At 44.9% G+C, this 27,013-nt stretch overlaps 2 protein-coding genes across 4 annotated transcripts in view; both read left to right on the top strand.

The window, feature by feature from the left end:
* The window catches only part of Znf451 (zinc finger protein 451), a 57,799-nt gene extending 51,186 nt beyond the window's left edge, over positions 1-6,613 (top strand). For 2 of the 3 annotated variants that reach the window (XR_004117848.1, XM_031367091.1), the window contains one exon: positions 5,940-6,613. Coding sequence is in view for 2 of the 3 variants with exons in the window: in XM_031367091.1 (XP_031222951.1) it covers positions 5,940-5,986 (47 nt within the window). In the remaining variant the exon portion in view is untranslated. The remainder of the gene's footprint in view (positions 1-5,939) is intronic. The other variant, XM_031367092.1, reaches the window with a different exon arrangement.
* A 3,785-nt stretch (positions 6,614-10,398) lies between these two features.
* On the top strand, positions 10,399-22,270 carry Bag2 (BAG cochaperone 2). Its single transcript, XM_031367090.1, has 3 exons — positions 10,399-10,676; positions 19,079-19,188; positions 20,302-22,270. Exons 1-3 carry the CDS (start codon positions 10,564-10,566, stop codon positions 20,709-20,711), a joined length of 633 nt encoding a protein of 210 aa, XP_031222950.1. The 5' UTR covers positions 10,399-10,563; the 3' UTR covers positions 20,712-22,270.
* The last annotated feature ends 4,743 nt before the right edge of the window (positions 22,271-27,013 follow it).

Raw genomic sequence — 27,013 nt, 5'->3', positions numbered from 1 at the left:
GCTTCCTTCCATAAGATGATTGAAAAGTAGACCTAGTATTCAAAGGCTGGAATACAGTGGCAGGTCTTTGCAACATTTATTCAAAAACCTATGACTAGTTCCAGGAAATGCCAGTCAAATTTTTGAATTTTAACTACCCACATATTGAGATGCTTGAGTTTTGTGAGTTTCTGGCCACCCTGGTCAGTCTGCATTTTGTGTAACTGAACCTCCCCCATTTTGTTATTTTATAGTTAGGACATTGAATGGTTCTATGGTTCTTAGTTTAGGTAAAGAATTATTGTGAAAGATTTCAAGTAACATGATGGAGACATAGCTCAGTTGATAAAGTGCTTGCCCAGTGTGCTCCATAAAGCCAGATGTGGAGGTTAACAGAGACAGGAGGATCAGTTATTTAAGGTCTTCTTTGGCTGTTTGGTAATCTAGAAGCTAGTCTGGGTTCCATGAGACCCTGTCTCAAACATGTAGCAAACCAAGGAATCCAGAAGAAGTTACCTTAAGTGTTTCACTAGTAAAATTTGCAATGCCAGCATTATGTCCACAGATTATCAAAGGTGCAAGACTGATTTGTTTCCTGATGATGCCTTCTGTCATATTCAACCTACAGAGTCCCCTGCCAAGGCAGGGATCCAATCCCTTCTCTTTCCTCTAATCACCTTTCTTTCCTTTTCCTCTACACCACTGGCTCTCTTCCTTCCTGATGCTGCCACGCTTTAATATGACTCCTTACATTGTAATGACGTCCAACCACAAAATTATTTTTTTGCTACTTAGCTGTAATTTTGCAACTCTTATGAATCATAATATAAATATCTGCTTTCTGATGCTCTTAGGCAACCCCAAAAGGGTTCATTTGGCAACTAAAGGGGTCATGATCCATCCACAGGTTGAGAACTGTTACACTACACAATACATAGCTCAGATGTCATTTCTGTTTGATTACTGGTTTTGCTTTTGTTTTGTTTTGCTTCATACTGTTTAGGCAACCTTGAACCTCCCTTGTAGCAGAGATTACAGGTAAACACCACATACACAGATAAATTTCTCTGGTTTTGGGCAGAGCTATCACTGCTATCTGTAGAAGCTGCGACTGTACCATACGAGGTAGGCTTGAAATAGTTGTCTTCTCGTCCCTGCTGAGCTCCCTGGTGATGATGTTAAGGTCATGCTTATCCCTTTGCTTCACCAGAACCTAGCATAGCATGAGCAGGGATGGTTGCTTCTGGATAGGTGAAGTTACAGTAAGAACTTACAAGTGTTTTAGACTCACCAGAGCTGTCTTCCTGCTGCTGCTGGCTAATTACCACAACCTGTTTGAGACAAACTCAAAAAGTTCAAGACTCCTTAAATTAATGTCTTCATCTTTCCCAACACTATTTGACAGATGGTATCAAAGGCAGGTAAATTTGCTTGTGGCTTTTGCTTTCGCTTTGGTGGGGTGAGCTAAGCTGTTCTGTCCTGTGATGGTTGCTCTCCGAGAACCAGTATCAAATTTTGACCACCCAGGCAGCCACATGACATGCAATGGCTATGCAAACACTGAATCCAGTTGCCTGCGTTAGAGGCTGTATATGGTCAGTCGTTGGTCCTTCCTGCATACTTTGGTGTTTATATTCTTTTGCTGTGATGGTGCTGGAGTGATAGAATGACCTCTGCAAATCAAGTGTTACCTCTTCCATTCTTGATACAGACACAACAGGCAGTTAGTCACTTGATTTTTACGTACTAGTTTTGGAAAAACTATATTCAAAATGTGACCATTGGGTTTTTGACTAGTTTTTGACAGAAATTTTTCTGAATTCCAGAAACCTAAAGCCCACCTCTCCCTGTCTTTGTAGATTACTCTGTGCTAGACACCTTCAGCCAGCCAGGTGTGTGTCAAGCCTGTCGATGAATTAGTGTTGAAAAGTTGTTCGTGTGATTTCTGAGCTCACATCCTGTCCAGGCACATGCATTACTTTATAAATCCTTTTTACACTAGACACTTTTGGGTGCCCTAACTTCCCAGAGAGACCCTGTTTCTGAGTTTTTTTCCCCAGGGTTTAATGGTTGATTGTATGAGCAAAAACCATATTTTGTTGCAGTCTGTGTTGGGTTATTATTTCTGGCTTATAGCACATCCCTCCTGCCCCATAGAGCATGCTACATGTTTTGTCCTGAGAGGGTTCTAAGGGGAAGTAGATGGCTGGCTGCTTTTCATTAACATATCAGGTAGCCATGGATTAAAATAGACAAACTAATTTATAAGGTCTGCTGTGCTCTTTCTGAAGTCTGGGTCCAGGATCCCACATTGAGAGCAGAGACTGCTGCTTACCTAACAGTACTGCTAGTCAGGGCATGGTCAGTGAAGAGGGCAGTAAAATCCCACAGTACTCTCCTGTTCTTCTCCTGTCATCTTTCCTTCCTCCCTGTTCCATAGTCAACACCTAACGTTTTCTTACATCCTCAGGTTTCCCTCTGTTGGTTTGCCCTGTGTGCATGTGGGTGTGCATGTTGGGGGATAGGAGTGCCATCCCTGCCTGCACATGGCAGTCAGAGCACTCCTGCCCACTCTAGGAGACAAAGCTCAGGCCGTCAGGTGCCCACCACACCCACCAAGCCACCTCTCTGGGCCTACCTTGGGAATTCTCCCTGTGTGTGTTGCTTTTATTTTGGGGCTCTTCTTCCTTTTCAGTCTCAATCTACACAGTCGAGTATTTCTGAGAGAGCAAAATTGATTGATTTTGCTATCTATTGATTCCCAAGGGCATTAAGTGTGTGTCCTTCAGAGTGGAGTCTGGAATCATCTTTTTAAATTTCTTTTTGTTTTATGCATATTAGTACTTTGAAGTTTTATGTTATTAAGAGTCTGTTTTAAGAGACTCTGGCCCAGGCTGTCTTAGAAATCACTGTGAAGCCCAGGATGCACACAGACTCATGACAAGCCTGCCACCTCAGTCTCATAAGTCCTGGGGATGTAAGCATGACCTTCTGTGCCCAACTGACTTCATCTGTTAGTTGGTAATTTTAATTTGTATAAGCTTGTTGTAGATCATGGTTTGTTTGAATGTACTTTTGCTATTCTTTTTATTGTAGTGTTTTGGTTATTTGCCCTGAGGTCTCATTCCATAGGCTGTTCTCAAACATAAAATCCTCCTGCCTCAGCCTCTTGAATGCTGGCATTATAGGGCTTTTCTACTCTACTTCTATTGGGTTATATCTAATCAGCATTGCTTTAGACATTCTCTGTAGCTTAGGATGCTGCTTTGGTTCATTTTTAAAGTATGCAGCATTTTATGTATGTACCACATCTGCCCATTGTTTGTTGACATTTGATTTCTTTGTACATTTTGACAGAAGTGATGCACTGCGTTCTTTCATGCTGCACATGATTCTTGGTATCTTGCTTTTGGTAATATGAACCTAGGACAGGAATTGCTGAGGTTGATTTGATTATTACTAAAACATTTTCCAGTGTGGCGGTGTCAATTGCTACTAATTGTGACAGCATGTCCTGTTTCTGCCTCTCTCAACCCACCGATTGATCAACCATCAAAGGGGCTTGTTTGGTTTTGGTTTTCTTTTGAGACAGTGTCTCAAGCAAGTCTAGAACTACTATGTTATCCAGGCCAGCTTTGAACCTATGGCAGCCCTGCTTCAGTCTCCTGAGTGAGGATAAGAGGCATGAGCCACCACACATGATCATTTATTCCTTTTCTTCTTCTAGTCAGATAGTTGTGTGCTGGCTGCAGGGCTAGCTATCAGATCCAGGGCTTCATGCTTCCTGGGCACACCATCCCTACCCTCAGAGAGAAGTGTTTCCTACTACATAAATATTGTTTTTCCCGATGCCCTTTCAAGTATCTTTCCATTGGATCAACTTGACATTTATGGGTTAAATATCGCCCCTTCCTGGCTTTTTTCTGGGCATTAACCTTGCGCATAGCAAATATTCTCTTCCATTCTGCACTCTAGTTGGCTTTTTTGTTCATTGAATGGTCAGTCTCCATTTTCTTCTATGTGTGTGCATCATATCATGAGCATGCCTCATGACTCTGGAAGCCAGAAGAGTGTCTGGTCCCCTGGAACTGGAGTTTTGGATGATTGTAAGGCACTGTGTGCATGCTGGGAATCACGGCCAAGTCCTTCAAAAGAGCAACATAAACTCCTAATCTCCAAGCACCCTTCTCTCCTGCCTGTTGGCTTTGTGACAGGACCACACTGTACTACGCAGGCTGACCTCAGACTCCCCACGCTCTGTACAGATATCCTGCTGTCTTATCCTTCGCAGAGCTATGGCGCCTCTTGATGGATAAATGTTGTTTTAGTTTACTTCTGCTACTGACCTTTACCATGATGTTGTGAATTTTCCTTACATCATTAATATGTATTTCCTTGCATTGTTTTTGCTTTTATAGTATAGTATATCAGAATTTTTTTTTAATTCCATAAGATAGAGATAAATCCCTATTTTCATACATGGCCCATTAGTTGATTTACCTCCATTTCTGAAAAGAGCATTTTCCAAGTTACTTTTGTTGTAATCAGTTGCTCATATATGCATGGTTCTATGTCTAAGATGGCTTTTCTGTTCTTTTTTTTTTTTTTTTTTTTTTTTTTTCTGTATCAGTAATACCACATTCTTACTGTAAGTTTATATTTAAGTCTTAGAAAATCCCACCCTCCTGATCTTAGCCTAAGTACCAGTGGGAACTCAGGGTGAGACTTGTCCTGTTTGCTGTTGCATCCCGTGTGTGTGTGTGTGTGTGTGTGTGTGTGTGTGTGTGTGTGTGTGTGTGTGTGTGAGCCAGAGGTTAATATTCCACATTCCCACGTTCTTCTGTTTGTGTTTGTTTTTTGAGACAGAGTGTCTTGCTGAATCTGAACTGAAGTTGCCTTAGGCTACACTGTCATTCTGTCTGCTTCCCAGTGCTGGGGCTGCAAGCTCTCCCATCATGCCCTCATTTTATATGGGGTGTGGGGACGTAATCTCACATCCTCATGCCTGTGATGGTAACATTCCTCACTGAATCATCCCCCTGCCTCTAGTACTGTATTCTTGTTGCTGGTATATGATATGCATTTAGTTAATAAATATTAGTCACACACACACTTCTTACATGCCATGTGGCAGAGCGCTTCATTCTGCCTTAGATGCTACAAGTCTAAGCTAATTTTCCCCAAGCTTTATTGAGGTTTGGTTGACAAATAGAAAGCAAATTTAATAGTCGTTTCATAGTATTACCTTGCTATTTCTCCTCCTCCCTTCCCTCATTACCTCCCTTTACCCCCCTCGTTCCTTTTTTGTGTTTTAAGACAGGATCTCACTGGCTAGCCTTGGCTAGCCTGGGACATGCTATATAACCAGGCTTGCCCTAAACTTGAGAGCTCTGCCTATTTTTATTGGCTTGCTCTTTGTCGTCACCCCCAACTCCACCAGGTGAGGGATATGTCACTGTTGTAGCCCTGGCTGCTAGTCTCACAGAGCTCCACCTGTCTCTGCCTCTCAAGTGCTGGTGTTAATGGCTTGTGCCATCACATCTGGATTCTGTTTCTTTAAAGTTGTATTTTCTTTAGTGTGTATGTATGTGTATGCTACTGTGTGTGCCCGTGGAGGCCAGAGGACAATTTGGGACAGTTGTTCTCTCCTACCATGTGGGTCCAGGGAGTTGAACTCTTTTTACCAGGCTTGGTGTCATGTGCCTGTACTCCTGAGCCATCCCTCCAGACCACTGTCTCTGTTTCTTGCATGCATCATCCTGACTCTTTTAGGAAATAAAGGTATTGGTCAGTGTTGAAGTAAGTAACATGTAAGTGCTGTTTCAGAATACTCAGACTTTATTCAGGAACCCTACTGCATTGTAAGTTTGCTACTTGGGAAGAAATGTGTGAATAAAACTCGAACAGCACATGATGTCTGCTGTCTGCCCTGTTTTAAAATCTTTATTTTTTAAATGCAGATGTGGAATTAGAAGAAGCTATTAGAAGAAGTCTTGAGGAAATGTAATTAAAGATATTACCACACAACATCAAGTGGCCTTGAAGAGACTCAGGAAAATGAATTCTTGACTTTGTTTTCTAAAGAAGACCAGAAATCTACTATGATAAATGTATCAAGAACATGTTTTATTCTTTTCTATGTTCAGAATCTCATATTTGCTTTGTATTTTATGCTATTATGTAAAAAAAAATGAATGGAAGGAACAGAATATATGCCAATGGGAACATGAATCATATTCTAATAATGGGTGGCACATTTCTCCAGCTAACTTAGAATTCATGCATTTAGGTTACAGCCACTTTCTAGAAGGAAAAGCGTGTGTAAAGTTCTGTCTTTCCTTAACATTGCATCTTTTTCTGTACTTTACAAATGGCTCTGTTTTATTTTTTTAGGAATGAAAATGAATATAAATAAAAGGTGCCATAACTCATTTTTTCCAGAAATTCTGTGTGTTATATGACCCTAGTGTGTAATATATCTTAGAGATCATTGTTTATGATTATTAGAAGAGAGTGATGGGCACTGATCACAGAAACGGAGTCAAGTCAGGGAGGTTCCATGTGCTATCACAAAGCGATGTGCTTGCTCAGATTACAGTTGCACATTACTACAATAAAAGCATCTTTAAAGCAACTAAGATAGAATCTTTTCTATCCCTTCTAGACTTCTGTATGATTTGGAATATCAAAGTATATGCATAGAATTAAACTTATTTTAATATAAGTTTTATATTCATGTAAACATTTTTAATTGTTTTCTGATTATTTTGTAAACAGTTGCGTCTGAGATGGCATATTTAGTTCTTGAGGGTTGGTTCATCGGTAGTAAAGACCTTACGTCAGTGGAAAAAGCAGTATGTCATTCCCTTGATGTATAGGCTTCATGTTATTTGGGCAGAGATGTCATATAAAATATTTGAGACATAATTTGTCGATATTAAATATATTTCTCTAGCTGGGCATGCTTGTGACTCCAGCACTCAGTCTGAGGCAGGAGGACCACCCCATGGTGAGACTCTGCCTCAGAAAGACAAAATAACAAATTTCTAACTATGAACTTTTGTTTTTGTTAAAACAGAAAGCTGTGTCTTGAATTTTGTCTTTTCTGTGGAGCACTGGGTAATTTAGTCTGAAATGGAATGTCTGGTCTTTTCATGTTCCTTCCTCGGGCTCTCCTGGAGGGGCTAGCAAACTCCTAGGATGGCCTCTGACATTGCCCTCCTCTTGAACTTTCTGAGAAGCCCTATGTAGATTTTTTTTAGTAGGTTATAAACTTGAGAGTTTGTTACTCATATTGCAAAATCAACCAGAGTGTGGTTTATTTTTCTTCCGTTTTTATTTTATTTCATTTTATTTATACAAGTACACTGTCACTGTCTTCAAACAAGCAGAAGAGGGCATCCCATTACAGATGGTTGTGAGCCACCATGTGGTTGCTGGGAGTTGAACTCCAGACCTCTGGAAGAGCAGTCAGCGCTCTTAACTGCTGAGCCATCTCTCCAGCCCCCTGTTCTTGTTTTTAAGTTGGTGTCACTGTGCATCCCAGGCTGCTTTGACCTCTTATGTTAAGGTGTCGAGCCCTTAAAGGTACTCCTCAGACCTTCAACACACTTGCAGGAGCTTGCTAAGTAGCAAGAAGGGCATCCCTGAAAGACGTGGAGCTCATCCAAGCGTGGTATATACCGATAGTCTCTTAGGGAGCTTCTGTGCAAAGTATGTGGCTCGGCGTGTGCACAGCATGCACTCACTGCTGTCAGGGACTCACTCCCAGCAGCTCACTCAGCGTCCACGGCATTTTGGGCTGTAATGGACAATAGCTGGACATTGTGGTTTGTCAAGGAAGGGGTAGTTCACTGAAGCTTCTAAGAAGACTGAATTGCTACTCACTAAGTGATTTAAAATGCTATAAAGCTGCTTTGTAATCTAGACAGGAGTCACTAATAACAAAGTTGTAGATTACTATCACAAGTATATTTGTAATATTGATTCTTTTTCATTCCATCATTAATTCATCTTTTCACAAGTTGTTGTGAATCTACCATGTGACAGCAGCTGCTTTGAAGTACCTGAGATGTGACCGTGATCGCAAGCGCTCCTGTCCCACTACTGCTCAGATGTGGAGAGTGGGCTATGTGGACAGTATTAGATAATAAGTAAGCAGATACAACTATCTGTTAGGAATAATGTGCTGACTGAAGGAGGGAGGGTCATGTACAGGGTTGGGACTGAGCTTACCTGCAGTTCTGGGTACCGTCAAATCTGGGGCAGCAGCTTGCTTTGCAGCATAGGTTAGCCTCCAGCTTGCTGGGATTACAGATGGGTACCTCTGTGCTCAACTCAGAAGACATTTTTAATATCTAGGAAAATTTTCACTGATAAATGAGCTTTTGCAAAGATTTGAAGGAGGCTAAGGAAAGAGCCATGTGAAAAGAATGCAAGATGGCCCCTGGCTTTGAGAGATGCTACCTTGTTTACTCTGATGAGCCACTGGAGGTTTTGGAGAGTTTATGGTACAGTCTACTGTGTTTGAATTGAGGGTACAGGGGAGAGCTAGCTAGCTAGATGCTCAGAGAGCAGATAGGGCTCTGCAGTCATCCAGGTGAAGATGATGGTGGGATTGGCTAGTAACAATGGATTCTTAAGGTAGAACTGGTACTTATTAATGGATTGTATCTAGGATGCCAGAGTGAGCGAGTCCAGGGTGATTCTAGTTTAGGTTCCTGAAAATTGTAATGATGCAATGGGTACCTGTCTTGCCAATTGTGATGCCAAACTAAGCACAGTCAGGATGTAAAAGACAAAGATTTGCAACCTGCACCAGGCAGGAAGAGCTCGGGAGCCATTACCTAGGCAAAACTCTCCACAAACTCAGGAAGCACTGAGGGATTTTTTTTTCCTTCAGGGAACCTGTATATATTCATAAAGGAATATGCATGCTCAGTTTAAGGTTGTAATTTATATAAGGAAAAGAGCATAGACACATCTTTAGACAGGAGCATACCCGTTGCAACTTAGTCTATGGAAATGCGTCTGTGCATGCCCAACTTGTGACACAACATTAAAACAAACATATTTGAAGGTACCTGCTATTTTGGTTAACTTTCCTACTGCTGTGATAAAACACCATGACCGCCGGGCGGTGGTGGCACAGGCCTCTAATCCCAGCACTTGGGAGGCAGAGACAAGGCGAATTTCTAGGCCAGCCTGGTCTACAGAGTGAGTACCAGGACAGCCAGGGCTATACAGTGAAACCCTTGTCTCTAAAAACCAAAAAACAAAACCAAAAAAAAAAAAAAAAAAAAAAAAAAAAAAAAAAAAAAAAAAAAAAAAAAAAAAAAAAAAAAAAAAAACCAAAACACCATGACCAAGGCAGCTTGTAAAAGAAAGCATTTAATTGGGCTTAGATACAGAGGGTCTGAGTCTATGATGGCGGCAGAGATATATCCTGAGCATGCATATCTCAAACCCAAGCAGAGGCAGAGAGACACTGGGAATAGCTTGAGTCTTTTCAAACCTGCTCAGGTAGTGTAACTACACTTCCTCTAGCAAGGACACACCTAGCCATCCCCAGTGATGGAGGACCAAGTGTTGAAGTGCTAGAGTTCAGTGGGCATCTCATTCAAACCATCACATCTGCCTGGCTTAGTTGCCAACCTAATACCGAGGCAGATGCTGTACAGTAGAGCTATGTCTGCGGCTCCTTTTATTTTTCCTTTGACACAGGCGCCTGCTGAAGCCACCCAGCCTAGCCTTGAATTCACTCTGGCCCAAGTTACACAACCCCTTGTCACCCTCCAGGGGAGCATTAGACCTGAGACCTGCCCAAGCTCAGACTTTCAAGATGTCCACAGAATGTTCAGGTTTCACGGTTGTGTTATAAGATGACAGTGTTTAATGAAGCCAAGGTAATCCACCGATAATTAGTATTAAGATGGGTTCGGGGTGGGGTGGGGACGGGACTAGAAGCTAGCCATACTTAAGGGGCTTGTTCAGTAATCTAATGGCTTTGAGTTCTGGGTAAGGGATGTAAATGAACTTTGTTCCCATGTTCTGTACCCTGTGCATTGAGGACAAAACACAATTTGAAGTAGACACCGCTTTCTTGTTCAAGCCCACTGACCTCTACAGCTTCTGGCATATGAGCCTATTTAAACAAGTTATGTGTGAAAGTAATAATTCTTTCATTGGAAAGGCGAGACAACACAGATGCACTGGCTTCTCCTTATTTGGAGTCTGTGGTCCAGGCTTTCCCTGTCCTCTCCAGAGCCCGCCTGGTCACCGGACAGGTCGAGCAAGTAGAGACTGCCCTAGGACGTACTGGATTGTTTCCTGCTCTCCCCACGTCACGGGCTGCGCCCACTTGGTCCTTGCTGTGAATCGTGGGCGCTGGGAGGACCGGCGGAGGTCCCCCACCCTGGCTTGCGGGCGGCTGCGCCCGCGCCTGCCCTTGTTTGGCCGCGCGGGCTCGGGGGTGGGGAGCCTGGGAGGTGGGGGCGGTGCCGTCCGCGTCAGCGGCGCCCGCGGTGACGGCGACGTGCGGCCCGCGCCACTGCTGCCCGCGGACGCCGAGGACCCCCGGAGCTCATGGCCCAGGCGAAGATCAGCGCCAAGGCCCACGAGGGCCGCTTCTGCCGCTCGTCGTCCATGGCCGACCGCTCCAGCCGCTTGCTGGAGAGCCTGGACCAGCTGGAGCTCAGGTGAGGGCGGCGGGGGCGCGCACCGGGGCGCGCGCGGGCGGGGGCGCGCTCCGGGTGGGCTCCCCTCTCCCCGGCCCGGCAGACGGGCGAGCGAGTGAGTGCGGTTTGCAGAGCTTCTAGAACCTTCTGCGCGGTCCCCCTCTGCCTCTAACTTTCCTGCTTCCAGGAGTGAGGCAGCAGGTTGGTGTCGTTCCCCCCTTACCCCACCCTGGAGTAAGTTTCTTTGCCCCAGATCACTTCATAGTAATACAAGAGTAAGGGGGGAAAAAAAGTCCAGGACTGCCCCTTCTGGGGATCAGCGAGAATCAGACTCATGAGGGGCCGCGAGAGGGACCGAAGTTGGATACCATCCTTCATTCTCTCAACCACGTGCAATGCCCTCTGCAGTCTGTCGGTGTTTGTTGTGCATTTAGAAGACGAGGCTGACACCTCGGAACACGGTCGCAGGCCTGAAAACACCAAAGGCAGGAGTCACACTCTCCCTAAGATTCTGACATGGGGACAGCCTTGTAGTAAAACTTCCAACTCATGAATACTACTAGCAAATGCTGTAAATACTACCTTGGCTATAACCACATGAGCCCTTATGCATCTGGTGGAAATGTTAACGTCTCCAAAGCTGTGCAAGTTTTAATCATGTGCAGGTGTTGTTCCATGAAAATCTCATCAAGACACCCTGACACGCGTTCCCTACTTTTCTCCGGGTTCTGCGTAAGCAGAAGATTATGATCCAAAATCTTATCATGTGTGCCTTCATCTCCCTCCATGCATCCACCAAACACAGGGAAGTGTGTCTGCACAGAAAACATATAAGCAGTGTTTGTTACAAGTGAGGCGCTCAGTATTGTTACTATTAGGAGGAAAGAGCCAGAAGGTGAGAAAACTTTCACTGTCTCAGGAGTAGACATAAGAGAAACCTGAACCCTATGTCCCTGAACCCGGAGGGAGACAAAGGGACCTGCGCTGAGAAGGGGGGAGGGGTGGGGCTCAGGTTTAAAGCCCATCTGAAGAGAGGGGGATGTTTCCTTCTGCGAGGTTGGCTCTGACCTTTGACAGTAGATTCCCAACTGCTCCGATTTTTTTTTTCCTTGAAAGGGTTCAGGAAGTTGTTCAGAGAGCTGAGTCATTGTTCTGAAACTTGAGTTAATCTTGCCAGCGTGCTGAGTCCTTCCTCTCCTCCTGGGGGCCTCCTGAAAGTCTGGAGTTTGCGGAGTATTACATTCTAGTGTCTAATTACTATCAAAGGAATCCTGATTGTGGCATATAAGCGATTAAATTATGTTTCTTATTAACAGGTGCGCGGAAGGGGGTTTATTACTGTGTTTAATGGCTCAAGGCCTTTACCAGTAACTGCAGATTTCTGTAAGTCTTGTTTCTCCCTTAAAAATGTAATGCGCACTTAGAAATAAATATGTATGCGCACTTAGAAGTATGTCAGAAGGTGCAAAGAAATAGATATGCTGCCTCTTAAGGTCTAGGGGCCCTTTTTAGAAGCCATCTGGACAGTGCCACAGAGCACGGCACTATTCAAAATTAGACTTTTTAAATATGGGTAGGGGAAAGATGATGCTCCTGTGGCTTTAGCTTTCTTAGTGTACATGTCTGAGGAAAGCAGTGGACAGGATTGCCTGTCTCCAGTGCCCAGCTTCCATTCAGTCAAAAGCCACTCACTGTTCCTTCGTGAAACTGAAACCACACCAAAGGCTTTATGTCCTGCAGGATGAACTGACCTCCGGGATGGCTGAAATGCTTTAAAATGTTTAGTCCCGTTTTACAAGCTGGTAAGGGTGCCATTTGTTTCCAATGGCTTATAATAACTATACCACCTTACATTTAAAAAATATTTTCTTACTACATCTCCTTTCCTGCGGTGCTCTCTCTAAAAAGATAATCCTGTCTTTTCCTGATTTTCATGACCAGTTCTATGGCAATTCTGCGCTTGTTGAGGCTAAATACCTTACTTTTGAGTGGTTATCCTAGTTTATAAATAATCCACATTAGCATCAGTCTGTAGGCTAGGCCTCGTGTCTCTGTGGGAGTTACTGTTATCTGTATTGTACAAATGAGAAATTGAAGCTCAGATACACACAATGTGCCTCTCAGTCCAGAGCAGTGGACTTCACATATGAACACAGGAAGACCGACTTGCTCAGACCAACACCATGTGTCCTGATCTTGAATATCACTTTTCAAACTGTCCAGCTGATGATAGGTGAATGAATACGATTTTACTAAATGAGAAGAAAAATCAATCTAATATTTGATTCAGTAAACCTTGAAGACCTAGAACTTGCCAGTTTTTGAGTAGCTTCTAGAAGCTGTGGGTCATAATGAAGCCGCTCAGGGCTGGGAGTTTGGACATTGGCCAAGGAGTTCTTAATGATTGGCAGGACTCATCTCCCAAAACCGATCCCGCAGTGAGAACTCCTTTCCAGTTCACTCAGCCAGGAAATGGTGATAGCCAGCAGGAGCCAGGGAAACGGGCCACCCCTCTGGTTTCTTACTGTTTAAGGTTCCTGTTAGGATGCACCAGTGTTCCAGGACCCACGAAGCAGGTGGACACCATATTTAATTTGGAGTAACAGTCTGTAATTTAGAAGGAACACTTTTCGTGTACACCGTAATTCCAATCTTATAAAACCCCTGGGAGAGGAGGGTGTTATCTTTTAGCAATGAGAGCACTGGGCTGTGATGGCTCTTAATTGGAAGCATGTTTGTCTAGCATGTTCATAAGCCTAGGTTTGAACTCTGGCTTCAGAAAACCAGCGTAGTGGTGCTTGCCCGTAGCCCAAATCCTAGAGTCATGAGGATTTGGTCATCCTGGGCTACATAGGGAGTTCTGGATCAGCCTGGGACACATGAGACCCCATCTGGGGATAGGGGAGGAAGAAACTGAGGGGCTAGGTGCCTTGACTTACTGGCTAGTGGTTCATTCACACTGACAGTGAATGAAATACAGCATTTTGGTTACTGGAAAAGCCAATTGCTGACAGTATCTGGATGCCCAGTGTCTCACATGGAGCCTGGTCTATGAGTTTAAGAATGAGTTTTGCCTGGCAGTGGTGGCACACGCCTTTAATCCTAGCACTTGGGAGGCAAAGGCAGGTGGATTTCTGAGTTCGAGGCCAGCCTAGTCTACAGAGTGAGTTCTAGGACAGCCAAGGCTACACAGAGAAACCCTGTCTCGACAAAACCAAAAAAAAAAGTGTGTTCATGACAGTACAGAATGACCACCGTGAAACTAGCGCATGCTGACGTCATATGTATCGGTTGACTCACACTGAATTTCTCAGTTAGTTTCGTCAGTCACCTTGTTAAACTTCGCTCCTGCTTTGCTTCATTTGGCCACAGCCAAGGTCTCCTTATCATTGGTGTCTTGTGGGAGGAAATTTCTGCAAAGTCAGCAGTAGCTCCTCACACAGCTAGTGGATGGTTTGCAGTTTGGTGGAGCTGCCGTTTAGGGATGACTGCCTGCACCTGACATTTTATACTTCCACTGCCATGGCAGGCTCATCAGACACCTGCAGCTGGGGACCAGATGAGGATGCTCCAGTTTTAAGCTTATAAACATTCTTCCTCAATGCCTCTGCCAAGGCCTGCTTAGGGTAATGTGAAATTCTCTACAAGCCCCACCCAGTCAGCTGCATTGTGAGGGTGTGTTCTTTCCCAGTTTTAACACACAACGCACGTAGCTGCTCCCTGGATCCCAGTCCACACAGAACTGCTCCTTGCCAACAAGAGAAGAGTCATCACCTGAGTTTGTTAAGATTGTGTTTATATATGTCTATCCCAGATACTTGAGGAATGATAGAGAGGGAGGCAGGTGGTATTTAAGGGTCAGGCACTAATCACAAACTAATGGGAAAGCTACGTAGGGAACATTTTTCTGAGTCGAGTTTTAGGTACAGTGCAAATGGTCCTAAACAAGCCAAGCAGTGAAGAATGCCGGCTTAGAACACATGAAGCCCTACGTTCCATCACTAGGACTGATAAACCAGGCATGGGATGTGTTTGTAATACCAGCGCTCAGGAGGTAGAAGCAGGAGCTTCAGAAGTTCAAGTGTGTTTCAAGCCAGCCTGGGATACAGGAGGTCCTATCTCAAAAAATAAGAGAGGCAGGGTGTGTGTGTGTGTGTGTAACAAAACAGTGTTCTCCTGGCTAGTTTTAAAGAAAAGGACACAAGTTACAGACATGTGGGAAAAGGGACTCTCAATTGCAAAAATGCTTCTATTAAGATCAAGCTATAGGGGGCTAGAGAGATGGCTCAGGGGTTAAGAGTACTGGCTGCTCTTCCCTAGGTCCTGAGTGTAATTCCCAGCAACCACTTGGTGGCTCACAACAATGTGTAATGGGGTCTGATGACCTCTTCTGGCATTTTAGCATACATGTGGATACACTCATATACATAAAACAAATACATAAAACTTTTTAAAGAAAAAAATGCTGGCAAGATCTCGATTTCCTAATGCTGGAACCCTTTCAGACAGTTCCTCACATTGTGGTGTGTCCCCAACCGCAGACCTGTAGTTTTGCTACTGTTAGGAATTGTAATGTAAATCTATATTCCCCAATGGTCTTAGAGGACCCCTATGAAAGGGTTGTTTGATCCCCCAGAGGGGTTGTGACCCACAGGTTTAGACCGACTGTTAGGTCTTTTTGTTGTTGTTGTTAATTAGTGATTTGTGTGTAAGAAACCCTTGCATTGTGGATGGGGCCGTGCTTAGGCTAGGGGGGTGGGCGCGGTCCTGGGTTCTATAAGATAGCAAGCTGAGCAAGCCATGGGGAAGCAAGCAAGGAAGCAACATTCCTTGTGGCCTCTGCATCAGCTCCTGCCTCCAGGTTCCTGCACTGTCTGATGTGATGAGCTGTGATATGGAAGAGTCTGGAAAATAAACCCTTTCCTCCCCGGGTCGCTTTTGGTGATGGTGATGTATCACAACAATAGAAACTGTGACTAAGACAAGCTCCAAAGGAGGTATTAATCATAGGGGGAAGCTGTGAACATTCCTGCCCAGGGGAAGAGCCTTTTAAAAGATCCTAAGTATAAGTATAAGGACGTATACTGTAAAAACAGCAAGTGAAAGGCCCGTGGTAAATGTATAGATAAATAGATAAGTGTATTGCACTGGCAATTTTATGTATAAAGAACTCTTTCTGATGCCCTCCCCTGCCCCTGTTGCTTCCTTGCTTGTGTTCACTCACACTCTCTCTCTCTCTCTCTATATATATATATGCATATATATATACACACATATATATGTATGTATGTATGTATGTATGTATGCCGGAGATCAAACCCAAGGTTCTACAAACAAAAGCGCATTCTGTATGGCAAAGCTCTATCTCTAGCTCAAAATAATTTTTTATACACAGATAAAAGGTGTTTCCTCCTAAGTTGTGTCCTTTTCATCTGTTGTGTTAGCTCCACAGACTCACTGCTGTAACCGATTACTGTAAATGGACCCTTTTTAGAACAACCCTCATCCCGCAGTCATCTCACATTTAATACGAGTGTTAGAATAGAATCTGGTCTGTGAACATCTGTGCATCATTTCTCTAAACACGGGAGTCATAATTAGAGTTTCTAATTATAGGCATCCCTCCTCGCTCGCTCGCTCACTCGCTCGTGCCAGCTGGGCCTCCTTCGTACCTACTGGGCTCGTGTTATCTGCAGGAGGACAGTACTGTAATCCAGTGGAGCTGGAGGGAGCTCTTGCCCTCCTGCCTTTCGTTGTGGCCAGATTTATACATACAACCCTCGCCTGCTTTAACTGGCTCTTAGAGACAGGCCGCGAGTGTCACACCTAAGAGCTACATGCTCTTTTGGGGGTCAGCAAGTGCGTGAAAGGGATGAGAATGGAGGTCTTGGAATTGATTCGAGCTAATAAAAGGTTGGTGGACCAGTTCCCTCCCTGTCAGGGGTCTAGGTTAGAATGCCTGCCCATGGCCTCACCTCTAGAGTCACCTGTCACTGTTTCTCTACAAAAGCTGGAAATGTGGTCACTATAACCTATAAGAAGAGTGGCCTGGAAACAGAAATCTCTTAAATAGGTGAGATGTTTTTCTTTTGCTTTTCATGATTCAAACACCCTAGGTGTGTTCTCAACGTGCAGTAATTGTGCGTGTGTGTCCCTGCATATGTGTGTGTGTGTGTTTGGGGACGTAATAAATAAAGTGTTCTATGGTACAATCAGGGTTTCACACCAAAGTCTTTAAGAGTCTTTCCCTTTAAATTAGGGAAAAGGCAAAAACCCCATCCCTGTCACTAGTATAGAGCCAGAAGCCGTCAGTCAATACTATAAAGAGACAACAATTGTATTAAAGACACAAAGGGTTTTTTTGTTTTTAAAAAAAATGGTATGGCCAGGCAGTGGTGGTACATGCCTTTAATCCCAACACTTGGGAGGCAGGGGCAGGCGGATTTCTGAGTTTGAGGCCAGCCTGGTCTACAGAGTGAATTCCAGGACAGCCAGGGCTCCACAGAGAAACCCTGTCTCGAAAAACCAAAAAAAAAAAAAAAAAAAAAAAAAAAAACCTGACAAAATCAAAATGTAAATTAAATTACATTGTCAAAAAGGATGTCAAATTTCCCATTTTTAAAAGAAATCAAACATATAATTTATATGGAAGAATAAATATCTATGTTATCTTTACAGCAGATTTTAGGCGAGGCCATTCTACCAATTCTTACATGAGATTATTATTAGCTCATGATGCTGTAAGGCAGGTGGGGGTGAGGGTAGGCAGTGCACGACGGGAGAGATTTATGTATTGGCAGCACAGGATCTAATGTAATGTCAGGGTCTATTTCGGCGGACTTAACAAACACCAGGAAGGTAAAACTATAAATAGAATATGGGAAACTATATGACCAGAACATGAGAAAAGCAACTTAAAACTTCAAAAGTATAAGCCACACACAAAGCCATCGTAGACTGGAAACTCTCCCTATCGTTCAGGAGTCATAGGCAGGAAGGCCAGCCGGCATTATGCTGGGAAACCCTGTAGCAAAATAATAGTAGTAATAACAACAGCAGCAACAACAGGGTTTGAGAGATGGCTCAGTAGTTAAGAGCACTGGCCACTATTAGTTCCCAGCACCCATCACAACCATCCATAACCCCAGTTCCAGGGAAGTCAAAGCCCTCTTCTGCCCTCTGCCGGCACATACACAACACACTTGCATGCAGCTAAAGCACTCAGGCGCATAACAACACATCTGTAATTAAGTAAATCGAGGTTCTCTTAGCTGGGTAGGCTAACATATGCAGGTCATCCCAGGGGCTTCCATCTGAAACAGAGCACAGGGCCACCATGGGTAATAGAATAATGAATTTATCTTGGGCAGGGGCAGGGTGGGGTAGTATCTCTTCGGTGAGGGCCATCCTGAACAAAGCTCACAGGACAGATGATTATGGATTATCGTGTCTGACTAGTAAGGAGTTAATGAGACTCCAGCTCAAGTCACTCAAGTGAGTGTGAGTGGCCGTTTCTGAATGGTCAGTGTGAAGAGAATCAGAAGATCTGATACCAAGCATGGCACTGATACCCGGGAACCAGGTGGTTCTGAATAGTAAGCTGGAGAGAGAGAGAGAGAGGGACACAGAGAGAGAGAGAGAGAGAGAGAGAGAGAGAGGGGAGAGAGAGAAAGAGAGAGGAGAGAAAGAGAGAAAGAAAGAGAGAGAGAAAGAGAGAAAGAAAGAGAAAGAGAGAAAGGAAGAGAGGTGGCTACAAATTCAAAGTCCAAATGTACTACTACAGATGTTTTTTTTTTTTTCCCCGAGACAGGGGTTTCTCTGTGTAGCCCTGGCTGTCCTGGAACTCACTCTGTAGATCAGGCTGGTCTCGAACTCAAATCCGTCTGCCTCTGCCTCCCAAGTGCTGGGATTAAAGGCATGCGCCACCACCTCCCGGCAATACAGATGTTTTAAAGAACAAATCCACATAGGTGAACACGGACTTTAACGTTGCCCTGAGCAGGAAAAAGATGAGTAAACAGGAGCTAGAGAGAGTGGATGCTGTCTGCTGCCCAACCACTGAGGCAGGAGGATTGCTGCAAGCTCTAGGCCTGCCACTGACAAAACAGTAACACCCAGGGAAGGAATTTGTTTAAAGTAATGCCATTTACTTTTTTTTTCTTTCTGAGACAAGGTTTCTCTGTGTAGCCCTGGCTGCTCTAGAGTTCTCTCCATAGACTGGGGTGGCCCCTAAACTCAGAGGTCTACCTTCCTGGGATTAATGGGGGGGGGATTGCCATCTCACCTGGTAACTAAGGAATACATTGTTCACAAGTGTTCTTTCTGCCCTTTAAACTTGAGCTGATTGAGATGGCAGCTGAGGACAACGGACCGGAAGGACCACTGTCCCTATAACAACTGTTTTGTTTTGCCAATTCACCCAGGGTTGAAGCTTTGAGAGACGCAGCTACTGCTGTTGAACAAGAGAAAGAAATCCTTCTGGAGATGATCCACAGTATCCAGAACAGCCAGGACATGAGGCAGATCAGCGACGGTGAGACTGTCCCCAGGGGGCACCTCAGAGGCCTGTGGGGTGGGTCTGTGCTAAGCTTGAGTCAGAGCTTGCCTGACTCTGGGTGTGCCTAGCCCAGGTCAGCGGTAACAGAAGCTGGGGTGCAGCTGCAGCTGTCGGGTCCGCTGTCTGTCAGTGGTGCTCTTCCTTTCAGTGTGCTCCCCACCCTGGCAGGGATGGTGGGAGAAGCCCTGTGAGCTCCAGCAGGGTGGGCGGGTAGTATGGCCCTGCAGCTCACCTCAGGAACACAGCTTTTTACAAGGTCCTGATGGCAGGTACGGTAAAAGCTGAGGGACTAGGTAAAAGGAAAGACTAATTGAGATGATCTGAGGCATAGCTGGCAAATGCATTGTGACGGTCATCTGAGCAGTATGGTGGCCCACAGACAGTGGGCCAGAGAGCTACGGAGATAAGCAACTGAACTCCCAGACCCAAGATGCTGTCCAGCCACAATGGGTCCTGCCTAGCCTGTCTATTCACCATCGTGGTAAAAGATCAGTGGCCAAGAGAGTTCTGGAACGGGAAAAGAAGGGAGTTGTTGACGGTTTTGTGTAAATCTTGAAATGTTACCAGAGTTCATGGCCACCACAGCTTCCAGGCGCTGGCAAAGGTCACACACTTAGGGTTACCTTGAGTGTATCTGCTGGGGATGGCTGGAGAGCCCACTGGCCCTCCATTCCCATTGTTCCTTCTTGGCTGACAATGGGTTGTGTATTCTGATAAACATGCACATGCTATGTGCAGCGTCAAGCCCCCGGTGCCCCCCACCTCTGCTGTGAGCCCAAGCCATCCTAGCTAAACTCTGCTTGCTCTGAATTTCCTTGGCTCCCTCCCAGCTGCCCATGCCTCTGCCTTCTGTGGCCATACAGACTCAGGATAGCTGGTCCTTACTGTGTGAGGACTTCTGGGGAAGGGGCTCTCTGCTCCGTAACCCAACACTTCCTTATTATTCTGATATGCTGTAGTACTCTTGGCTTTTACCTTTAGAAAAATTCACAGAAGTGCATACAGAAAATAGAGATAGTACAAGTGCATGCCGCAGCACCACTGACATGGGAAGTTTCTGCCTCATAGTGACTGATGTTTCGTGTTTAGGAGAAAGAGAGGAACTGAACCTGACTGCCAACCGTCTGATGGGCCGGACCCTCACTGTTGAGGTCTCAGTGGAAACGATCCGAAACCCCCAGCAGGAGGAATCCTTAAAGCACGCCACAAAGATTATAGACGAGGTGGTCAGTAAGTTCCTGGATGACCTGGGGAATGCCAAGAGCCACTTAATGTCACTTTACAGTGCGTGCTCATCTGAGGTGCCACCTGGGCCGGTTGATCAGAAGTTTCAATCGATAGTCATCGGTTGCGCTCTTGAAGATCAGAAGAAAATCAAGAGGCGATTGGAGACTCTGCTGAGGAACATTGACAACTCCGACAAGGCCATTAAACTATTAGAGCATGCCAAAGGAGCTGGTTCCAAAAGCCTGCAAAACACTGACGGCAAATTTAATTAGCCTTCAAATCCACAGGCCCTTACAAAAGATGTATAAAAAAAGAAAACTACTATTTTAAATAGCTAGTCTCTATGTTAGGTATAACCACTTAATTGATACTGGTAATTATTTCAGATGGGGAGGTATTCCAGTGTCGGAGACACACAGATAACACTTAAAGCTAGGAGTATTTCAGTCACCTACTTTGAAGTTTTGGACAGTGTTCCGTCTTGACTCTAGCACTGTATATTTAACTTCTGAAGATGCACAAGTAGTGTGTGTGTGGGGGGAATAAAAAAGAGGGGAGCGGCAAAAGTACCACTGCCCTTTCCTTGACTTCAGCCCAGAGCACCCAGTCCTGGAGGAGTGCACTCACACCAGCGTGAACAGAACACCCAGCCATGGAGGAGTGCACTCACACCACAGTGTGAATAGAGCACCCAGTCCTGGAGGAGTGCACTCACACCAGCGTGAACAGAACACCCAGCCATGGAGGAGTGCACTCACACAATAGTGTGAACAGAGCACCCAGCCCTGGAGGAGTGCACTCACAGCACAGTGTGAACAGAGCACCCAGCCCTGGAGGAGTACACTCACTCACACCAGTGTGAACAGAACAGCCAGTCCCTGGGGCAGTGCACTCACAGCAGTGTGAATAGATAACCCAGTCCCTGGAGTGGTAGATTCACACTACAGTGTGAACAGAGCACCCAGTCCCAGGAGCAGTATACTCATACCAGTGTGAACAGAGCACTCAGTCCCTGGGGCATTGTACTCACACCAGAGTGTGAACAGAAAACCCAGCACTGGAGCAGTGCACTCACAGCACAGTGTGAACAGAGGACCCAGTCCCAGGAGCAGTGTACTCCCACCAGAGTGAACAGAGCACCCAGCCCTGGAGGAGTGCACTCACAGCACAGTGTGAATAGAATACCCAGCCCCTGGAGTGCTGAAGCACCCAGCCCCTGGGGCAGTGCACTCACAGCACAGTGTGAATGAAGCATCCAGTCCCTGGAGCAGTACACTTACACCAGTGTGAACAAAGTGCCCAGCCCCCTTGAGCAGTGTACTCACACCACACAGTGTGCCTAAAAGGATAAACACATCAGAACTTCACCGTGCATGGTCTCCATGTTTTGGGCATCTGTTTTCTCTATGCATCTCATACCATGTATTTTTAGGTGTGTGTGTAAGCATGATGAATGTGAGGAGCCCGCCTTCATTTTACCACTGTGAAGCTCCACCCCCACCCTGTATTCTGCAGGGCATCCCTCCAGGGCCAGTGCTGACCACCTTCTTAATGTGCTGCCTTGAGCCCACGCATGTGCAGAGGGAGCACTTACTCAACCACTTCCCTCTGGACAGTTGGGTGGACGGTTTCAATTTGTTGCTGTGACTACAACATACTTATGTCCGCTGAGCTTTATTCTGTTCTTGGTCTTCTTTGTATAAAAGTCCATTAATGGGTTCATTGGGCCAAAGGATATATACATTTCCATGGCCTAGAAACATATTTCTAAATTTTTATAAGTTATCAATCTGTACTGTCTTCGGTAATTAAAAGAATCCATTTCGCTGAACTTCTAGCACTGGGCCTTACTTTTCCACCGTCAGACACAAAGCCGTCTATTTAATGGGTGTCTTGCTTCCTAAGAAGGCTGGCCAGCGTGGTCACCTTCCTGACTTCTAATTAAAAGTAAATATGCTGGTGATGCACCAAGTCCTCGGCTACTTTGACCTACTACCTATATGGATTGTCATCCCTCCGTGCAGACATTACTGAGCTGAACTCCCTGTCCCAAAGTGCAAAGTTAGCCTCTGTGGACATGTGTCACCACCTGAGGCCAGCATGCCTGATGCCTGTCACCAGGCTTACTGTTAAGATATTTTGTGTCACCTGGTTCTTCACCAGCTTCTTAAACTTACAAAAAAAGTACACACATTTCTCTTAGGTTCTCAGACGTCAGCATCTGACTCCTTTGCACCCTGGTAAAATATGCCCACCTCCCCAGCTCACTCACCCGTCAGAGCTTCCATCACAAAGCCTGGCTACCTCCTTGACCTTTGTATTCCCTGCATTATTTCTCATCATTGTATCTCTCTCTCTCTCTCTCTCTCTCTCTCTCTCTCTCTCTCTGTGTGTGTGTGTGTGTGTGTGTGTGTGTGTGTGGTGTACACCCATACCCACAGAGACCAGAACAGGCATGCTATCCTGGAGCTGGAGTTACAGGCAGTTGTGAGTTGCCTGAAGTGACTGACGCATTGTAGTACACGCAAGCCCCATTAGTTCTTCCCATGACTCCTCTCTATACTCACTCTTATTTTTTTTTTAAGATTTATTTATTTATTATATATAAGTACACTGTAGCTGTCTTCAGACACTCCAGAAGAGGGAGTCAGATCTCATTACAGATTGTTGTAAGCCACCACATAGTTGCTGGAATTTGAACTCAGGACCTTCAGAAGAGCAGTCAGTGCTCTTAACTGCTGAGCCATCTCTCCAGCCTTACACTCGCTCTTATGAAGCGGCTTTCTGCCTTTGCCGTTCTGTAGTGTGGGGGCTCACAGGACCTACAAGAAATGCTGGGAGCAGCTTATGCAGACACATCAACTAAAGGCAGAGTGGTCTTTAGGCTTCTGGGTACCCGTGCTTGTCAAACAGGAGCTGGGGGTGGCTTGGGCCACAGTGGCGAAGATGCTAGACTGTATCACAAATTAAGTGCTGTAGTTCTCAGCCTTGGGATCTTGAGTGGCAGAGCAAGAGGGGAACCCTTGATCAGCTGCAGCTGAGTTCCAGTGGGCTCAGGCAGCAGGGGCAGGGGCTCTGGGAAGGCCTGACTCCACAGAAGGGGAAGAGAAGGGAGGATGTGAGGCAGCGCCAGAGTCTAGCAAGTAAAATATAAACAAACATTCCCACTCTAATACATACATACGTGCATGCATACATACATACACACACAGAGACATGTATATATACACATACACACATATATACACACAAATATATATATACACACATATATATATACACATACACACACACATATGATTGTGTCCAGCATAAAGTACAGAGTGGAAGTCAGTCCATGTCCTCATTAAAGTGTTTAGACTTCACTCTAGAAGTGAATAACTCATGGGTATGATGGTGCAGGCCTTTAATCTCAGCACTTGGGAGGCAGAAACAGGCAGACCTACACTGGGTTCAAGGTCAGCCTGATCTACATAGTGAGTTCCAGGCTAGTCAGGGCTATGTAGTAAAAGAGAGAGGTGGTCAACTCTTGTCAAGTTTCACTTTTCATTATCATTATTTTCTTTTATGAACCTGGGTGTTACGCCTGTGTCTTTGGAGAGCACTGATTCCCCTAGGACTGACATTACAGACAGTTGTGAGCCACCATGTGGGTTTGGGAAATCGAAGAGTCTTCTGCGGGAGCAGCCAGTGTGCTTAACCAATGAACCATCTCTCCAGCCTGAGTTCCATTTTGAAACTGGAAAAACAGCAAAGAATTTACCAGCCACCATTATTATAGCAACAGAATATTAGATGAACTGAAAGCACAAAGGGATTTGAATGTCACGATGGATCATTTTCTTTTGATGCTATTTGGAAAGCTCAGCAACACAAGTACCCAAATTTGCAAAATGAGGTAGAAACAGGGTCATGAATGAGTTTAAACTTAGCTGTTCTCTACTTGTTTGCTCATACAAGGAAATGAGATGAACTGGACAAAGCAAAATGTTCTACAGAGACGACGGTGTGAGCAGCCAATGCACCATTTGGCCAGCAGAGGGCGCGTGGTTGAGCTCTCGCCCGCCTGTGCATAAGGAGGTGATAGCGGTTTGAGTAAGGTGTAAATGAGAGAGGGTGGCTGAGCCAGGTGTCTGACACAATGAACTAAGCTCTACGGTTATTTTACACCAGAAGATAGAATAATAAATAGTGTGGGGGACTCAAAGCCTTAAAACAAGACCATGAATCTTCTAAGGACTCTTGGTGAAAGTATGCATTTATAGCAAAACCAGTTAAAGCATGGCTGTTAGGTGCCACTAAGTAACCGATGTCCAGACTGTGGGTGGGACATGTTTCTAGGATATTCTGATGTTTGAGGGAGTCACATCTGCTTATTTATGAATGAAAGATCTCATGCTGGTGAACTCTGTAGCCAAGGATGGCCTCATACTGCCCCACACCTGGCTCCTCTGATTCCACCCCACACTGCTGGCTCACACCACACATACCACACACAACTAATTATAGCTTTGAAATGTTTTATTTTTTTGGTTATTGGAATTCATCTCTGTGGAAATTATAATCAAGTAGTACATTTTAAAATTAACCCCAAAGGTATTAATAAGTACCAATAAGTACCACTCAATAGGAATACATACAAGTAGTTTTCCATTCGAATTTACAAAAGCATCATTTATTAGTAACAAAAATATAGAAGGGGTTAAGTTTTTCCTTTGACCCAAAGATTTTATTTTTAAAATACCATTTATCAACATCCTACTATAGATATTTCAAGAGACAACAGAAAAGTGGTGGTAACAAAGACTCTTGTGGCCGAATCATTCTACCATCTAGGCACTGGCTGCTTGGCCATTTCAGACCTTACTGGGCTTTTGTTTACCTGTGTGCAATTAACTTCATTTGTATGACAGACTTTTAAGTTTTATACGTGAAACTCTTAAGAGCAACGCCATGTTCGTAGTAACTGTTAGTGTGACTAAAGCCACATGCTCACCTAAGGCCGTGGAGGCCAAAGCTCTCCCGTTCTGGGTTCCCTGCAGCCAGTTGGCGAGCAATTCTCTATGAGATGCTCCCAGGGCACTCACATAGCCACCAGTCCTCCAAAGGCAAGCAACATCTCAGATTACAAGAGCACTTCAGGGTGCAACATCAGGCTCGAAGGCCAACTCCTCATCCTATATCCTCTGAAAGACTTCAGTCCCTAGTGGCAGGCACAGTGGGGCCACACCCCTGAGTTCTCAACACTGCCTACACAAGTCAGGAGCTTCCACTAACTTCACTCTGCAGGGAAGGGGTCACGCATCCTCTGTGGTAGTGCTAGCTGGAATCTGAAATCTTCGTGTGTACTACTACCTTGAGTGGACAATAAGAAGCAGTTCAATCTGCTTTTATTTGAACTACCATGTATGGGCTGCTTTATTATATATTTATTAATTATAAATACACTGTAGCTGTCTTCAGACACACCAGAAGAGGGCGTCCGATCTCATTACAGGTGGTTGTGAGCCACCAAGTGGTTGCTGGGATTTGAACTCATGACCTTCAGAAGAGCAATCGGTGCTCTTACCTGCTGAGCCATCTCACCAGCCCTGGGCTGTTTTATATACTATGTCGTTCGTAGGCAGAGGCTAGAGGAAACCTGAGGAACTCTTAGATATGGCAATTATTCCACAGCTATGTGCCTGACACTAAAAACTGGTGATACTGCAAAATAGTTAACTAGAGCACAGATGTCCAGTGTCCCGGAGTTCTGGACAGCATTCATCGACAAGGGGCATCTGTAGAATTTCATATTAAAGTTCGTAAACATTACAGTCACAGAAGAAACCAAAAATGTGACCTTTGAAGGTTTTAGAGTTGAATATATTGATAAATTAATATTACTCGTGGCTGATTTTTGACCTTTTAAAGTTAGGTAGAAAATACAGTAATGCAAAGTAAAAATCCAAATGTGTAACAAACACTTCCATAAAAAATGGATAAAACAAAACACATAAACTTCTGTTACAAATACTAAGGAAGGGGTTGGGGATGTAGTTCAGAGGCAGAGGGCTTACCTGAGTTCAGTCCTCAGTTCTGGGGGAAGGAGGGGGACACACACACACACAAAAAAAAAACCCAAATATTAAGCAGCCATCACCAGACACTCTTTTAAAGAGACATACCACACACCTTTTTACCATGCACTTAGTGGCTATGATTGAAGTTACAATGTTCTATAAGGAATGAATTTTCTGCTAATGCCAATTAAAAGTGTCAACTAATTTATGTGCCAACAAATCATGACTCATAGCAGGCACCACCATGAGGAACCAAGTGCCCCACCTTACCCCGGCACTGGGGGTGCTAACAGCTGAGCACACAGGTGATCTTGACTGCTTGGGATGCACGATGTGAAAAGCAAGCATATGGACCACCATGAAGCAAGGGCGCTCAGCATGTGAACCACCATGGGGCAAGGGCGCTCAGCATGTGGCCCACCATGGGGCAAGGGCACTCAGCACGTGGACCGCCATGAAGCAAGGGTGCTCAGCATGTGGACCACCATGAAGCAAGGGTGCTCAGCATGTGG

Source organism: Mastomys coucha, unplaced genomic scaffold (genome assembly GCF_008632895.1).
Source record: "Mastomys coucha isolate ucsf_1 unplaced genomic scaffold, UCSF_Mcou_1 pScaffold14, whole genome shotgun sequence".
In the NCBI taxonomy this organism is placed as follows: domain Eukaryota; kingdom Metazoa; phylum Chordata; class Mammalia; order Rodentia; family Muridae; genus Mastomys; species Mastomys coucha.
This window is presented reverse-complemented; position numbering and strand designations above follow the sequence as displayed.

Bases quoted from the DNA above. Each gene is read 5' to 3' on its own strand.
- Bag2 (XM_031367090.1), top strand. From the start codon at position 10,564: ATGGCCCAGGCGAAGATCAGCGCCAAGGCCCACGAGGGCCGCTTCTGC. The intron at 10,677-19,078 runs GTGAGGGCGGCG...CAATTCACCCAG, and splicing joins CTGGACCAGCTGGAGCTCAG to GGTTGAAGCTTTGAGAGACG. The intron at 19,189-20,301 runs GTGAGACTGTCC...TTTCGTGTTTAG, and splicing joins CATGAGGCAGATCAGCGACG to GAGAAAGAGAGGAACTGAAC.